General features: G+C 44.6%; 1 protein-coding gene across 1 annotated transcript in view; it reads right to left on the bottom strand.

Annotated features, from left to right (window-relative positions):
• The window catches only part of SPHK1 (sphingosine kinase 1), an 81,265-nt gene that overhangs the window by 12,042 nt on the left and 54,498 nt on the right, over nucleotides 1-14,725 (bottom strand). Inside the window, exons 2-4 of the mRNA XM_040330094.1 lie at nucleotides 11,020-11,166; nucleotides 9,563-9,657; nucleotides 8,087-8,202 (exon numbers count right to left, since the gene is read on the bottom strand). Coding sequence (XP_040186028.1) covers nucleotides 8,087-8,202; nucleotides 9,563-9,657; nucleotides 11,020-11,166 — 358 coding nt within the window. The remainder of the gene's footprint in view (nucleotides 1-8,086; nucleotides 8,203-9,562; nucleotides 9,658-11,019; nucleotides 11,167-14,725) is intronic.

The raw sequence follows: 14,725 nt of genomic DNA, 5'->3' as shown, positions 1-14,725 counted from the left end.
AGTTTACGGGGACATATTTCTGAGTTATATGCGATGCTGATGTCGTCTTCCACTAAGCTGAATTACATGCTCCGGTGGGAGGAGGACCTGCAGGAAACCTTTGATCTAAATAAGTGGTGTGAGCTGGCAGAGACTGCTTCTAAGTCACTTATAAACACGTCCATTATAGAAGCCAATTATAAAGTGCTGCTTAGATGGTATATGGTGCCGGCCAGACTCGCTACCTTTGTTCAGGGGGCCACCCCCAACTGCTTCCGGGGATGTGGCCAGGTGGGAACTGCCTATCACATCTGGTGGTCGTGTCCAAAGGTCAGAAGATTTTGGATTAGGGTATATAATTTTATCTACTCATTGACCCAGTTGAACATGACTAAATCTGCAAAGCAGGCTCTTTTGGGCGACAGGGTGGTGGAGGCCTCTAAAGCCCAAAGGCGATTGCTTAAGTTTATCTTTATATCAGCTAAGATCACGATAGCCAGAAATTGGCGCGTCGCCTCCTTGCCGCTCGAACAGCTTAAACGGAAACTGTCATGGTTAATGCTAAATGAGAGACTGACGGCACTGATTCAGGACAAGCTGGAGATTTTCCATAAGGTTTGGGACCCGTGGCTGGCTTACTTGGCTAGCGATCTAAGATCGCTGGAGGTGTGAGCTACGGTCATGGATCCATTTAATTGATTTCTAGGGGCTGGTCGGTTGCTCTCCTATCTGTTCCCTCCCCCTTTATCTTTTCTTTTCCTTTCTCTTTTCTTTTTCTTCTTTTCTTTTCCATATACGATACTGCTTATTTATGTTTATTTTTTACACCTCCATCTTTCCAACAGAAGCTTTACAAAGCGGGTCCTCCCGTTTGAATAGTAATAGAGGCAACAGAATGGATTTGGGGTTTCCAGATCCAGGTCTCTTGACCGGCAGGTCTTGGGCCTACTAAGGTTTGGTCATCGATTAATTGGGGAGAACCACACTCAGTGTTTTACCCTGGAGTATTTTATTATGCTTTTTGTTACGATGATGATGCCGAATAATATATGGTGTTATGTATTGGGATGGAGACCTTAGGCGTTTGTTAACACTTTTGTGGCGATGCTTCTGTGTTGTTGTAATAATCATTTTTCTTTCAATAAAAACTATTGGAAAATAAAAATGCAATACAACTATCCCCTATTTTTTTACCAAAAGTAGGTAGAAGCGTATCGCCCTAAACTGAGGAAAAAAAAATATTATTATTATGATTATAGCAAAAAGTAAAAAATATTGAATTTTTTTCAAAAATGTCGCTCTATTTTTGTTTATAGCGCAAAAAATAAAAACCGCAGAGGTGATCAAATACCACCAAAAGAAAGCTCTATTTGTGGGGAAAAAAGGACGCCAATTTTGTTTGGGAGCCACGTCGCACGACCGCGCAATTGTCTGTTAAAGCGACGCAGTGCCGAATCGCAAAACCTGGCCTGGGCATTTAGCTGCCTAAAGGTCCGGGGCCTTAAGTGGTTAAACCTTTCATCCAAAAATTCTAAATTGCTGCATTTGTTAGTTTCAAAAGCCAATATAAAGGAATAGTAGTGGTAAAAAAAAGGGTGCTGTCATTTCCGAGCCATGCATGTGTATTTTCAGCACAATACCCAACTAGGAGGTAAGGTCAGAAGTTCACCAACAGCCTTACACCACAAAACATAGGTACCCATCTGCTGTCACTGATTATCATGTCCCTGGAGGAAGGAGCATGGGCTGTGCATCAATACACAGACATGCGGGAGGTAACACTTTATAGGTCATCCCATGAATCATGTGCTGTTAAGATGGCCCCGGGGGAAACTGACAGAGCTCTACAGATCCTTCTAGGTAGTGATAAGAACATTAACAATGGGAAACATGCTTGTATGCACCCCATTGTTTTTTGTTAGATATATTTAACAAAATTTACAAAAAGGGATGTAGTAAAATGTATATATCAGACCTCATGCACAGTTCCCCATGGAACTAAGGGGCCAAACCCAACCCCTGAAAAACAACCCCACACCATAATTCCTCTTCACCAAACGATTTGGACCAGTGCACAAAGCAAGTGCAATGCATATCATAACATGTGTTGGAGTGCCATTCAGTTAAATGGCATCATATGCGTGTAACGTGCATTGCTGATGAGCACTTGGTAACAAGGAAATTACTGCTACAACATGGTGTGAATGGGCCCTAATTAACTGTATTTTAACTTTGATGTTTTTTGTTGTTCATTAGCAACTAAAATTGTTCCATGCACTGCCTGTCAATCTTTAAGGCTAGGTTCACACTGCTGCGAACTCAAAATCGCGGTAAAATCGTGATTTTACCACGATCTCGCGGCTGCATTTTTGCCGCGATTCGCGGTCGCAAATTCAGGGAATGCCAGTCTATAGAGCTGAATTTGTATCGCACATGGATCAAACTCGCACAGGACCCTTTTTCCCCGCAGCTTATATTCGCAACGCATTGATGTGAATGGCACTAATGGAAAACACTGTTATTTTGCGAATTTGAGCAATCGCAACGGCTCAAATTCGCAAAAGAATTCGCAGCAGTGTGAACCTAGCCTAACTGTGTGCAAATGCACCTGGGAGAATTGATGATATTTAGTCTTGCCTTACCAGCCTGCCTTAGATCACTTTTCAGAGAGCATTTGACAGGCAGCTGGGAGGGGATATGCTGCCTCCTCCCCATCTGTTTTAACCCCATAAGCTCACACCACCACCCCACAACCATATGCAATGCACGTGGTTCCAGCATGATGCTATTCATCTGAAGGGGGTATAATTTTTGCTTTGCAGCTTAACCACTTGCCGACTGCCTAACGTAGATATACGTTGGCATAATGGCACGGGCAGGCAAAGCAACATACATGTACGTTGCTTTAAATCTGCCGCCTAGGAGGCGCCTGCCACGAGCTTTGTGACTGTGCCCGTGATACCCGCGGACTTGATGTCCACCGGTGTCACGCAATCGTGTGTGTCACAGAGCGGCAGAACGGGGAGATGCCTACAGTATGTAAACAAGGCATTTCCCTGTTTTGCCTTGTGACAGGACACTGTTCTACTGCTCCCTGTCATCGGTTAGAATCACTCCCTAGGACACACTTAACCCCTTCCTCGCCCCCTAGTGGTTAACCCCTTTCCTGCCAGTGTCATTTACACAGTAATCGGTGCATTTTATAGCACTGATCGCTGCATAAATGACAATGGTCCCAAAATAGTTTTAAGTGTCCGATGTGTCCGCCGCAATATTGCAGTTTTTTCCCACAGGTGCCTTATTGTATTATGTATTATTTACACTGTTTATCCTTGTTTCTTACAAATTAATTTTAACCACTTCCCATCCGCCCGCCAAGTGTTTAAGGCCACAAGGTGGCTCTAAAATCCCGGGAGGACGTCAATATACGGCCTCCGGCCCCCCGCCGCTGGGGGGCGCGCGCCCGCTGCGTCACTGAGGTGCCGATGCGCGTGCCTGGCGGCCGCGATGTCTGCCAGGCACCCGCGATCGGCAGTCACAGAGACAGGGATGTAGATCTCTGTGTGTAAACACACAGATCCACATCCTGTCAGGGAGAGGAGACCGATGGTGTGTCCCTTGTATATAGGGACAACCCTCGGTCACCTCCCCCAGTCAGTTCCCTCCCTCCACAGTAAGAATCACCTAGCAGGGCACACATTAACCCCTTGATCGCCCCCTAGTGTTAACCCCTTCCCTCACAGTCACATTTATACAAGAATCAGTTCATATTTATAGCACTGTTCGCTGTATAAATATGAATGGTCCCATAAATGTGTCAAAAGTGTCCGATGCTTCCGCCGTAATATGGCAGTCCTGACAAAAATCGCAGATCGCTGCCATTACTAGTAAAAAAATAAAAATAAAAATAAATTTCATAATTCTATCCCCTATTTTGTAGGCGCTATAACGTTTGCGCAAACCAATCACTATACGCTCATTGCGCTTTTATTTATTTTTTTTACAAAAAATATGTAGAAGAATACGCATCGGCCTAAACTGAGAAAAAAAAATTTAATTGGATATTTATTATAGAAAAAATTTAAAGAAAAAAAAGTTTTTTTTTTTCAAAATTGTTGCTCTATTTTTGTTTATAGCGCAAAAAATAAAAACCGCAGAGGTAATCAAATACCACCAAAAGAAAGCTCTATTTGTGGGAAAAAAAAGAAGTAAATTTTGTTTGGGAGCCACGTTGCACGACCGCGCAATTGTCATTCAAAGCGTGACAGTGCTGAAAGCTGACATTTCGCCTGGGCAGGAAGGGGGTATATGTGCCCAGTAAGCAAGTGGTTAAACTACTTATCGATTTACTGTACCCCGAACCAAAGGATCTAGGTTTTTAAAGAAGAACTCCAGAAAAAAAGAACATCCTGTACTTGTGTATGCCACCTCCTGGAGCTCTCTCCCCGACACCCAAGCTACAGCTGTGTCCTACACAGCAGTTGTAATATTGCTTCACCTCTCCATTGCCCAATCACAGAATGCTTTGCATTCTGGGAACCTATTCACAGGCCTAAGCCTACATTTATTTATGCGGCCTGTATGTAGGAACTTACAAATGTAGCCATTTGTAGCCAGTTACTAGTCTACAACAACATGGAGAAGGAGACATTGCTCTTTATTTGCCTCTCTATATGCTGCACCATTCTCCCCCGGCCAGCGAGGGAGAGCTAAAGCTAAGAAAGCTCATAGACTTCTATGCAGAGTGCTGAATATCCTGGAAGTTGTAGTTTTGACACGGCAGCCATATAATAGGGCAAATAGACTCCTTACACTACAGTTCCCAGTAGGCACTGTGCAGTAGGAGGAGTAGAGAGATTTTTTGTTATTAAACTGCCCAGGAAAGTCCTTCCACTTGGCACTGAGGAAGTTATGGAGCACCCTCTAGTGTATGCTTGAAGTAGTTGTTAGTGTAGGAAAATGTTGTCTTAGCTGAGGGCCAGGCTTCCAGAGCTAGAGGGTAGAAGTAAGGAGGGGCTGCATTTTCATGAGCCCTCAGCCAATCCCCAGCTTTGGGCCGGCAGAAGTCAGAGCTTACCTCATAAATAGACATGAGCCATACCAGCAGGGGCAGTTGGGTGCAAGATGGAGTTGGAGTGCTGAAGAGGCAGTTGGTGGCCCTTGAGAGTGTCCCCTAGTCTGTGAGGGTGACCTCGGGCCTTAGAGTTAACCATGAATTATGGCACTAAGAATTATTTTTCTCACTTCAATGTTTGCGATAATACCTCATATGTGTGGTGAAATTTATGTTTACATACATGTGCATGCCGATGCGGTACATTTGAATTGCAGTGGGTTTGGGGGTGCTGCAATTTTGTTTCATTATTTTATATCATTTTTTTTCTTTCCTTATTTAACCACTTAAGCCCCGGACCAATATGCAGGTTAAGGACCTTGCCCCTTTTTGCGATTCCGCACTGCGTCGCTTTAACTGACAATTGCGCGGTCGTGCGACGTGGCTCCCAAACAATATTGGCGTCCTTTTTTCCCGCGCTATAAACAAAAATAGAGTGACAATTTTGAAAAAAAATCAATATTTTTTGCTATAATAAATATCCCCCAAAGATATAAATATAAAAAAAAAATTGCCTCAGTTTAGGCCGAAACGTATTCTTCTACTTATTTTTGGTAAAAATAAAATCGCAATAAGCGTTTATTGAATGGTTTGCGCAAAAGTTATAGCGTTTACAAAATAGGAGATAGTTTTATGGCATTTTTTTTACTAGTAATGGCGGCGATCATCAATTTTTTTCGTGACTGCGACATTATGGCGGACACTTTTGACACATTTTTGGGACCATTGTAATTTTCACAGCGAAAAGTGCTATAAAAATGCACTGATTACTGTGAAAATGACAATGGCAGTGAAGGGCTTAACCACTAGGGTGCCCTAAGGGAGTGATTCTTACTGTAGGGGGCGTGGCTGTAGGTGTGACGCCACTGATCGTCGTTCCCTATAACAGGGAACAGACGATCAGTGACACTGCCTCAGAGAAGAACAGGGAAGGTGCGTACTTCAGCTCCTGTGATCCGATTGCGGGACACCAGCGGCGATCGGGTCCGCAGGCGCGGTCACGGAGCTTCGGAACGGGTCGAGAGAACGCGCCGGCTGGGCTCTTAAAGGTGACGTACAGGTAAGTGATTGTGCCCAGCCGTGCCATTATTGACGACATATATTTGCGTTAGGCGGTCCTTAAAGCGGAGGTTCATCCTAAAAACATGTATTTAACATTCCAGTCAGCATAATTCCAACATTTACACTATGCCGTTTTTTTTTTGCTGTACATACCGTCTTATTGTTATTTTCCACCCGGCTTCCGGGTTCTTACTCCCGCGGGAGTAGGCGTTCCTATGCAGAGGCTAGATGATTGACGCCTTGTGAAAAACTTCCTCCCGGGGGAAATAAGGCGCGTCACCAGTTTTCCGAAAGTAGCCGGCTCTATACGGTGCCTGCGCAGTCAGCTCTACACGGCAGGCGCAGGTGCCGTATAGCGCCGTATAGAGCCGACTAGCAGTTCGGCTACGTTCGGAAAACTGGTGACGCGCCTTATCCGCCGGGGGGAAGTTTTTCACAAGGCGTCAATCATCTAGCCTCTGCATAGGAACGCCTACTCCCACGGGAGTGAGAACCCGGAAGCCGGGTGGAAAATAACAATAAGACGGTATGTACAGCAAAAAAAACCCAACAAAAAACGACATAGTGTAAATGTTGGAATTATGCTGAATGGAATGTTAAATACATGTTTTTAGGGTGAACCTCCGCTTTAAGTGGTTACGTTTATTGCTTTCACAAGCCCTCTATGTGATAGCATTGGGCAGATGACAGGTATTCTTTATAGAGAAATTGGGGATCTATACGCAGTGCCACAGCGATCATGGATGCAATGCACAGGCTCCTGCAGACATTCTCCCAGCCTTTAGGTCCATATGGACTTACCATTATGGGGCAGGAGGAAATAAACACTAAACTGCAGGTACGACGATATCACCACACTTGTGCTTTATTGAGATCTACATGTTCCTTTGCTGTCGTAGCAGATGGGACTTTTAGTCTTTCCATTCACAGATTCTTCTGAATTGATCTGTTAATGAATACCACAGCTGAGTGGGCATGGCCATGCCAAGTTCAAAACAAAAAATATCTGTGTGCAAGGAAATGCACTGCACCATTCAGTTGTAACCCCCCCCCCCCTTCATGTTACACTGTAAATATGGTTATACCATGACTCATGTTCTGAAAGGTGGACGGTTCTTTTTAAAGAAATGTAAATACAGCTGGAAAGTTGTATTTCTTCTGCACCCTACTAGACAGGAGGTGATGGAAGGGACTACGCATGGCTTTTACACTTTTTTCCCCAGAGCCCCTACAATCAGAGTAATCTACTGTTAAGCGAAAGGGCTGTGTGCCAAACTAGGCATGGATATTGACTGATAGTGCCATCACTGATGCTGACACCTAAGAAGACAGCAGCAGCAGCAAGGGTGGCACTGCAGAGATTTTACTGCAGAAGAACGAACGTTGTCATCTGGTCAAAGTGTTTATCCAGTGGTTCTACTGGCAGGGTCAACAAGTAATCACAAAATGTTACAAGGGGTACATGGCAAAACCTAGTGGCCTACGGTCGGTCATCAGCCCCGCACTTACCCCATATAGGTCACGGGCAGCGCTTCCTCCGGGTGGCAGCTTCACCCTGCGTCTCCTCCGCCTTGGTGGCCAATAGGACCTGCTTCCTGATTGGTCGGGAGGCGAATCAGGAAGACAATAGCGAATAAATATTCGCTATTGTGACACAACTGGGAGGAGTCAGGGCGCAATGCTCTGCACCCCGAGCCCACCCTTTTTTTAGGCCAGTTAGAATTTTAGGCTCTAATCATGTGCTTTAAAAAAAAAAACATTGGAAACCATGCGTCCGGCGCCCTGCGTGTAGATTAGGGCCAAAGCGCATGGATTAGGGGGGGCAGCGCCCCATATGGACGGGCCACCACTGGTAAAACCCAGAGTCAAAAATTACTGGCATGGGTAGCCTATATCAAATATGTGAATTTCTAGTTTGACCATTCTACTTACCCAGAATAATAATTGATAGATGCAGCTAGAGCATTTCCTGAACCGCCTGGAAGGACAGCAAGGGGCTTTTTAATAGCATCCGCCCAATCCTGTCGTGCCATTAACCCATTAATGACCTGGTGAGAGAGTGAAAATCATAGTTCAGGCATGAGACTAATGCCGCGTACACACGATCATTTTTCGGCATGAAAAAAAACGTAGTTTTGAAAAAATGTAATTTAAAATGATCGTGTGTGGGCTTCACATCATTTTTCGGGTTCGGAAAAACGACAAAAAAAAAATTCGAACATGCTGCATTTTTTAATGACGTTTTAAACTATGCTGTTCTTCGGGTTGTAAAAAATGATCGTGTGTGGGCTTTAACGACGTGAAAAACCCACGCATGCTCAGAAGCAAGTTATGAGACGGGAGCGCTTGTTCTGGTAAAACTACCATTCATAATGGAGTAAGCACATTCATCACGCTGTAACAGACAGAAAAGTGCGAATCGTCTTTTACTAACACGGAATCAGCTAAAGCAGCCCCAAGGGTGGCGTCATCCGCATGGAACTTCCCCTTTATAGTGGCGTCGTACGTGTTGTACGTTGCCATGCTTTTCTAGAGCATTTTTTTAAAATGATGGTGTGTGGGCAAGGCCATTTTAATGATGAAGTTGGAAAAACTTTGGGCCAGATCCTCAAAAGGGATACGCCGGCGTATCTACTGATACGCCGTCGTATCCCTGTTTTTATCTTTGGAACTGATCCACAGAATCAGTTTCCAAAAGATAGGCAGAAGATCCGACATGTGTAAGGGACTTACACTGCCGGATCTTAGGATGCAGTACCGCATCCGCCGCTGGGGGCATTTCGAGTCGAAATGCCGCTTCGGGTATGCAAATTAGCACTTACGGAGATCCACAAAGCTTTTACGCTTCTTTTTTTCTCCGTAAGTATTAAGCTGCATGTGTAAAATTAGGGCTGCTTTTACAAAGTGTAAACTGTTTACACCTTGTAACAGTAGACCCTTCTTACCCGCGACGCTGTTATTTTTTTCCCCGCCGTATCTTTTTTTTTTCCGATGCAACTTTTTTGACCCGGCGCGATTCACGAAGCTCGGCGTAAAGTAATTTCGCGCTATGCACGTCGGGAAAATGACGTCACGAGCATGCGCAGTACGTCCGGCGCGGGAGCGCGCCTAATTTAAATGGGACTCGCCCCCATTTGAATAGGAACGCCTTGCGCCGGCGGAATTTAAGTTACACACCCGAAAATTTCTAGGTAAGTGCTTTGTGGATCGGGCACTTAGGTAGAAATTTTCCGGCAGTGTAACTTAAATGGGAAAAGATAAGTTACGGCGGCTGGCTGTGGATCTGGCCCTTTGTTTTTTCTACATGCTGAAAACGTTGTTTTTTTTTCATGCCGAAAAATGATCGTGTGTACGCGGCATCAAACTGACAAATGAAGTTAATAGTAAAGAAAATGTTAAAAGGAATACCTCATATAAAAGTCCATCCCCCGACATTACTGCAATCACATCCCAGCTAGACAGATCCTGGTCACGTACCACCTCATATGCCTGGTTGGGCCTCTCTGTCAATTTAGGAGACATAAATTAGTTCTTGGTAGGCCCGGGAAGGTCCGTAGACGTGGAGTATCTGGATTTTGCAAAAGCATTTGCTACAGTTCCCCCAAAAAAAGGTTTACTGTACAAAGTAAGGTCCTTGGGAAGGACCATAGGGTAAGTGCATGGATTGAAAACTGGCTACAGGGGCCAGTTAAGAGGGTGGTGATACATGGGGAGTACTCGGAATAGTCCGGGTGGAAAGTGGGGTCCCTCAGGGTTCTGTCCTGGAACCAATCCTATTTAATATATTCATAAACAACCTGGAGGATGGGGTAAGTCTCAATCTCTGTATTTGCCGACGATACTAAGCTAAGCAGGGCAATAACTTCTCTGCAGGGTGTGGAAACCTTGCTAGAAGATCAACAAAACAAATTAATGGGGTGGGCAACTGCATGGCAAATGAGGTTTAATGTAGAAAAATTTTAAATTATGCATTTGGGTGGCAAAAATATGAATGCAATCTACTCACCAGGGGGAGAACTTCTGGGGGAATCTAGGATGGAAAAGGACCTGGGGGTCCTAGTAGATGATGGGCTCAGCAATGGCATGCAATTCCAAGCTGCTGCAAGCAAAGAAAGCTGAATTTTGGCATGCATTAAAAAGGGGATTAACTCCAGAGATGAAATGATAATTCTCCCACTCTACAAGACTCTGGTCCGGGCGCACCTGGAGTATGCCCTCCAGTTCTGGGCTCCAGTACTCAGGAAGGATGTGCGGAAACTGGAGAGAGTCCAGAGAAGGGAAACAAAACAAATAAAGGGACTGGAGGACCTTAGTTATGAGGAAAGATTACAAGCACTGAACTTGTTCTCTCTGGAGAGGAGATGCTTGAAAGGCGATATAATTTCAATGTACAAATACCATACCGGTGACCCCACAATAGGGATAAAACTTTTCTGCAAAAGGAAATTTAATAAGACACGCGGCCATTCACTAAAATGAGAAGAAAATCGGTTTTACCATAAACTAAAGAGCGGTTAGGATGTGGAATTTCCTTTCCACAGGCAGTGGGCTCCCTATAATCTTTAGCGCTGGGATTTCTTCATTATTTTATTGATCACTGGTCATTTTATATTGGGGTATTTTGAGTGAACTTTCTGATTTTAAAATGGAACTTCAGGCAGAAAAACATTTATTCAAATATATTTTTGTAATAGTCACAAAGGATATAAATTCACTTTGTGTGTACCAAATGTCTTTAGAAACCCGGTTATTCTCTGTGTAAATATATTGGCTGTTGGTCACTGCTCATGACCTCAAGAGATTCTTTCCATAACTACAAAGTTTTAGCCTCTGTGTCACCTTTCATTCTCCCTGACCCAACATACCTGTAACCAGCAAAGTGAAATGGGCATTGGCTTCTGTCAACATAGGCATGACTTGGGTCTCAAACAGAGTGAGAGCCTTTCCTGTTCCACCAAAAGGGTTTAACAACACAAGAACACGGACTCCTGATGGCACGAGGCATGGCTGTCCTGTGAATGATAAGGTAGATATTATGAATTCAATACAAAAAGGACTCTCCGCTATAGACCTCATTCCATGACTGAATTTCCTTTCTTAGCACTGAACTAAGCCACATATCTTCTATTGAGTAGAATGAAGCCCTAAAGGGGTTGTATCTGAATTTTTTTTCCCCTAACTAGCTTCCTTTACCTTAGTGCAGTCCTCCTTCACTTACCTCATCCTTCGATTTTGCTTTTAAATGTCCTTATCTCTTCTGAGAAATCCTCACTTCCTGTTCTTCTGTCTGTAACTACACACCGTAATGCAAGGCTTTCTTCCTGGTGTGGAGAAAGCCTCTTGAGGGGGGAGGGGGCAAGCAGGAGTGTCAGGACGCCCACAAACACACAGCTCCTTTCTCTATCTGCAAAGTAGAGAGCGTCTTGACCCTCCTGCTTGCCCCCTCAAGAGGCTTTTTCCACACCAGGGAGAAAGCCTCGCATTACGGTGTGTAGTTACAGACAGAAGAACAGGAAGTGAGCATTTTTCAGAAGAAAAAATGACTTTTAAAAGCAAAATGGAAGGATGAGGTAAGTGAAGGAGGACTGCACTAAGGTAAAGGAAGCTAGTTGGGGGGGGGGATCCTTTACAACCCCTTTAAAGGAAACCTGAATTGGATACATTTTATCCATCAGCCATTTTTTCATCTTCTTTTTTTAATTTCTAAATTATTTACATTCAATGTTGACAAAGTAGTACATTGTAATATTGAGCATCTACAGTGCCTTGCAAAAGTATCCACCCACCCCCTTGTTTTTTTTACCTATTTTGTTACATTACAGCCTTTAGTTCAATGTTTTTTTTAATCTGAATTATATGTGACGGATCAGAACACAATCGTCTAAATTGGTGAAGTAAAATTAGAAAAATATATACATAAAACAAATTTTTCAGAAAAAAAAATGATAATTGGCATGTGCGTATGTATTCACCCCCTTTGTTATGAAGCCCATAAAAAGCTTTGGTGCAACCAATTATCTTCCGAAATCACATAATTAGTGAAATGATGTCCACCTGTGTGCAATCTACATGTCACATGACAAACAAAACAAAGACAGCGCCAAAAAGACAAAGTGCAGCAATTATGAACACATAGCAACATGTAAAACCATGGGATTGAATGGATTTATCATGGGGAAGGATATCCAAAGTTTGTCAGCTGCTGTTTTTGTTTGTTACAGCGCTACCCTGAAGGATTTTTTTGATTTGTTTTACGTGTCACATGATCTGTCATTAGATATACACACCTTTTTGAAAGGCCCCAGAGGCTGCAACACCTAAGCAAGAGGCACCACTAACCAAACACTGCCATGAAGATCAAGGAACTCTCCAAACAAGGGACGATATTGCTGAGAAGTACAAGTCATGGTTAGGTTATAAAAAAATATCCAAATCTTTGATGATCCTTAGGAGCACCATCAAATCTATCATAACCAAATGGAAAGAACATGGCACAACAGCAAACCTGCCAAGAGATGGCCACACACCAAAACCCACGGGCAAGGAGGGCATTAATCAGAGAGGCAGCACAGAGACCTAAGGTAACCCTGAAGGAGCTGTACAGTTCTACAGCAGAGACTGGAGTATCTGTACATAGGACGACAATAAGCCGTACGCTCCATAGAGTTGGGCTATATTTCAGCAACAAACAAAATGGCACGTTTTGAGTTTGCGAAAAGGCATGCGGAAGACTCCCAAAATGTATGGAGGAAGGTGCTCTGGTCCGATGAGACTAAAATTTTACTTTATGGCCTTCAAAGAAAATGCTATGTCTGGCGTAAACCCAACACATCACATCACCCAAAGAACACCATCAGCAGTCAGGACTGGGAAACTGGTCAGAGTTGAGGGAAAGATGGATGGTGCTAAATACAAGGATATTCTTGGGCAAAACCTGTAACACTTTGTGTGATTTAAGGCTAGGACAGAGGTTTACCTTCCAGCAGAACAATGGCCCCAAACACACTGCTAAAGCAACACTTGAGTGGTTTAAGGGGAAACATGTAAATGTGTCGGAATGGCCTAGTCAAAGCCCAGACCTCAATCCAATAGAAAATCTGTGGTCAGACTTAAAGATTGCTGTTCGCAAGTGCAAACCATCCAACCTGAAGGAGCTGGCAAAAATCCCAGTGGTAAGATGTGGCAAGTTCATAGAGCCTTGGAGCCGTGATAGCCACAAAAGGTTGCTCTACAAAGTATTGACTAGGGGGGTGAATAGTTATGCATATTGGGCCTGATTCTCAAAAGAGATACGCAGACTTAACTGCTGTTCAGCCTGCGTATCCCTGTGCCTAACTTTGGAAACGATTCTCAAAAGGCTTTTTCCAAAGTTAGGCAGAAAATCTGACATGTGTAAGACACTTACACCAGGGATAAGCAATTAGCGGACCTCCAGCTGTTGCCAAACTACAAGTCCCATCATGCCTCTGCCTCTGGGTGGCATGCTTGATGCTTACAGAGTCTCGCTATGCCTCATGGGACTTGTAGTTTGGCAACATCTGGAGGTCCGCTAATTGCATATCCCTGACTTACACGGTCAGATTTTAGGATGCAGTACCGCATCCGCCACTGGGGGCATTTCTCATTGAAATGCAGCTTTGCGTATGCAAATGAGGACTTAAGCAGATTTTCAAAGCATTTCATCACTGTGATTTCTGCCTAAGTTTCCGAATTTGCCTGCGCAAAACTAGGGCTGGTTTTATAATGTGTAAAGTTAGTCACACATTGTAAAGGCCCATTCCAGCGACGGCATTTGGTATGCATTCCCGAGGGAGAACTCCACGGCAATTTTTAAATTCAAAACCGGCATGGGTTCCCCCCCCAGGAGCATACCAGGCCCTTAGGTCTGGTATGGGTTGTAAGGAGACCCCCCCTCCGCCGAAAAAGCGACGTAGGGGGTCCCCCTACAATCCATACCAGACCCGTATCCAAAGCACGCTACCCGGCCGGTCAGGAAAGGAGTGGGGACGAGCGAGCGCCCCCCCCCTCTTGAGCCGTGCCAGGCCGCATGCCCTCAACATGGGGGGGTTGGGTGCTCTGGGGCAGGGGGGCGCACTGCGGGCCCCCCCACCCCAGAGCACCCTGTCCCCATGTTGATGAGGACAGGACCTCTTCCCGTCAACCCTTGCCGTTGGTTGTCGGGGTCTGCGGGAGGGGGCTTATCGGAATCTGGGAGTCCCCTTTAATAAGGGGGCCCCCAGATACCGGCCCCCCACCCTAAGTGAATGGATATGGGGTACATCGTACCCCTATCCATTCACCTGGAGGCAAAAAGTACAAGTTAGTAAACACACAACACAAGGCTTTTTAAAATAATTTATTATTCTGCTCCGGATGCCCCCCCTGTCTTCTTTATTAGCTCTATTAGCAGGGGGGGCTTCTTCTTCCACTCTCCGGGGGTCTTCCACTCTCCGGGGGGGGTTTCTTCTTCCGCTCTTCTTGCCTCGTCGCCTGTTGTCACTGCAATGATGGAAGCGCGCCTTGCATCCCATTTATATAGGCATCACTGTCCCATCATGCTCCGGCAGGTAC

This window comes from Rana temporaria, chromosome 12, assembly GCF_905171775.1.
Source record: "Rana temporaria chromosome 12, aRanTem1.1, whole genome shotgun sequence".
Taxonomy (NCBI): domain Eukaryota; kingdom Metazoa; phylum Chordata; class Amphibia; order Anura; family Ranidae; genus Rana; species Rana temporaria.
The sequence above is the reverse complement of the archived record's forward strand: the minus strand, read 5'-3'. Positions and strand labels throughout refer to the sequence as shown.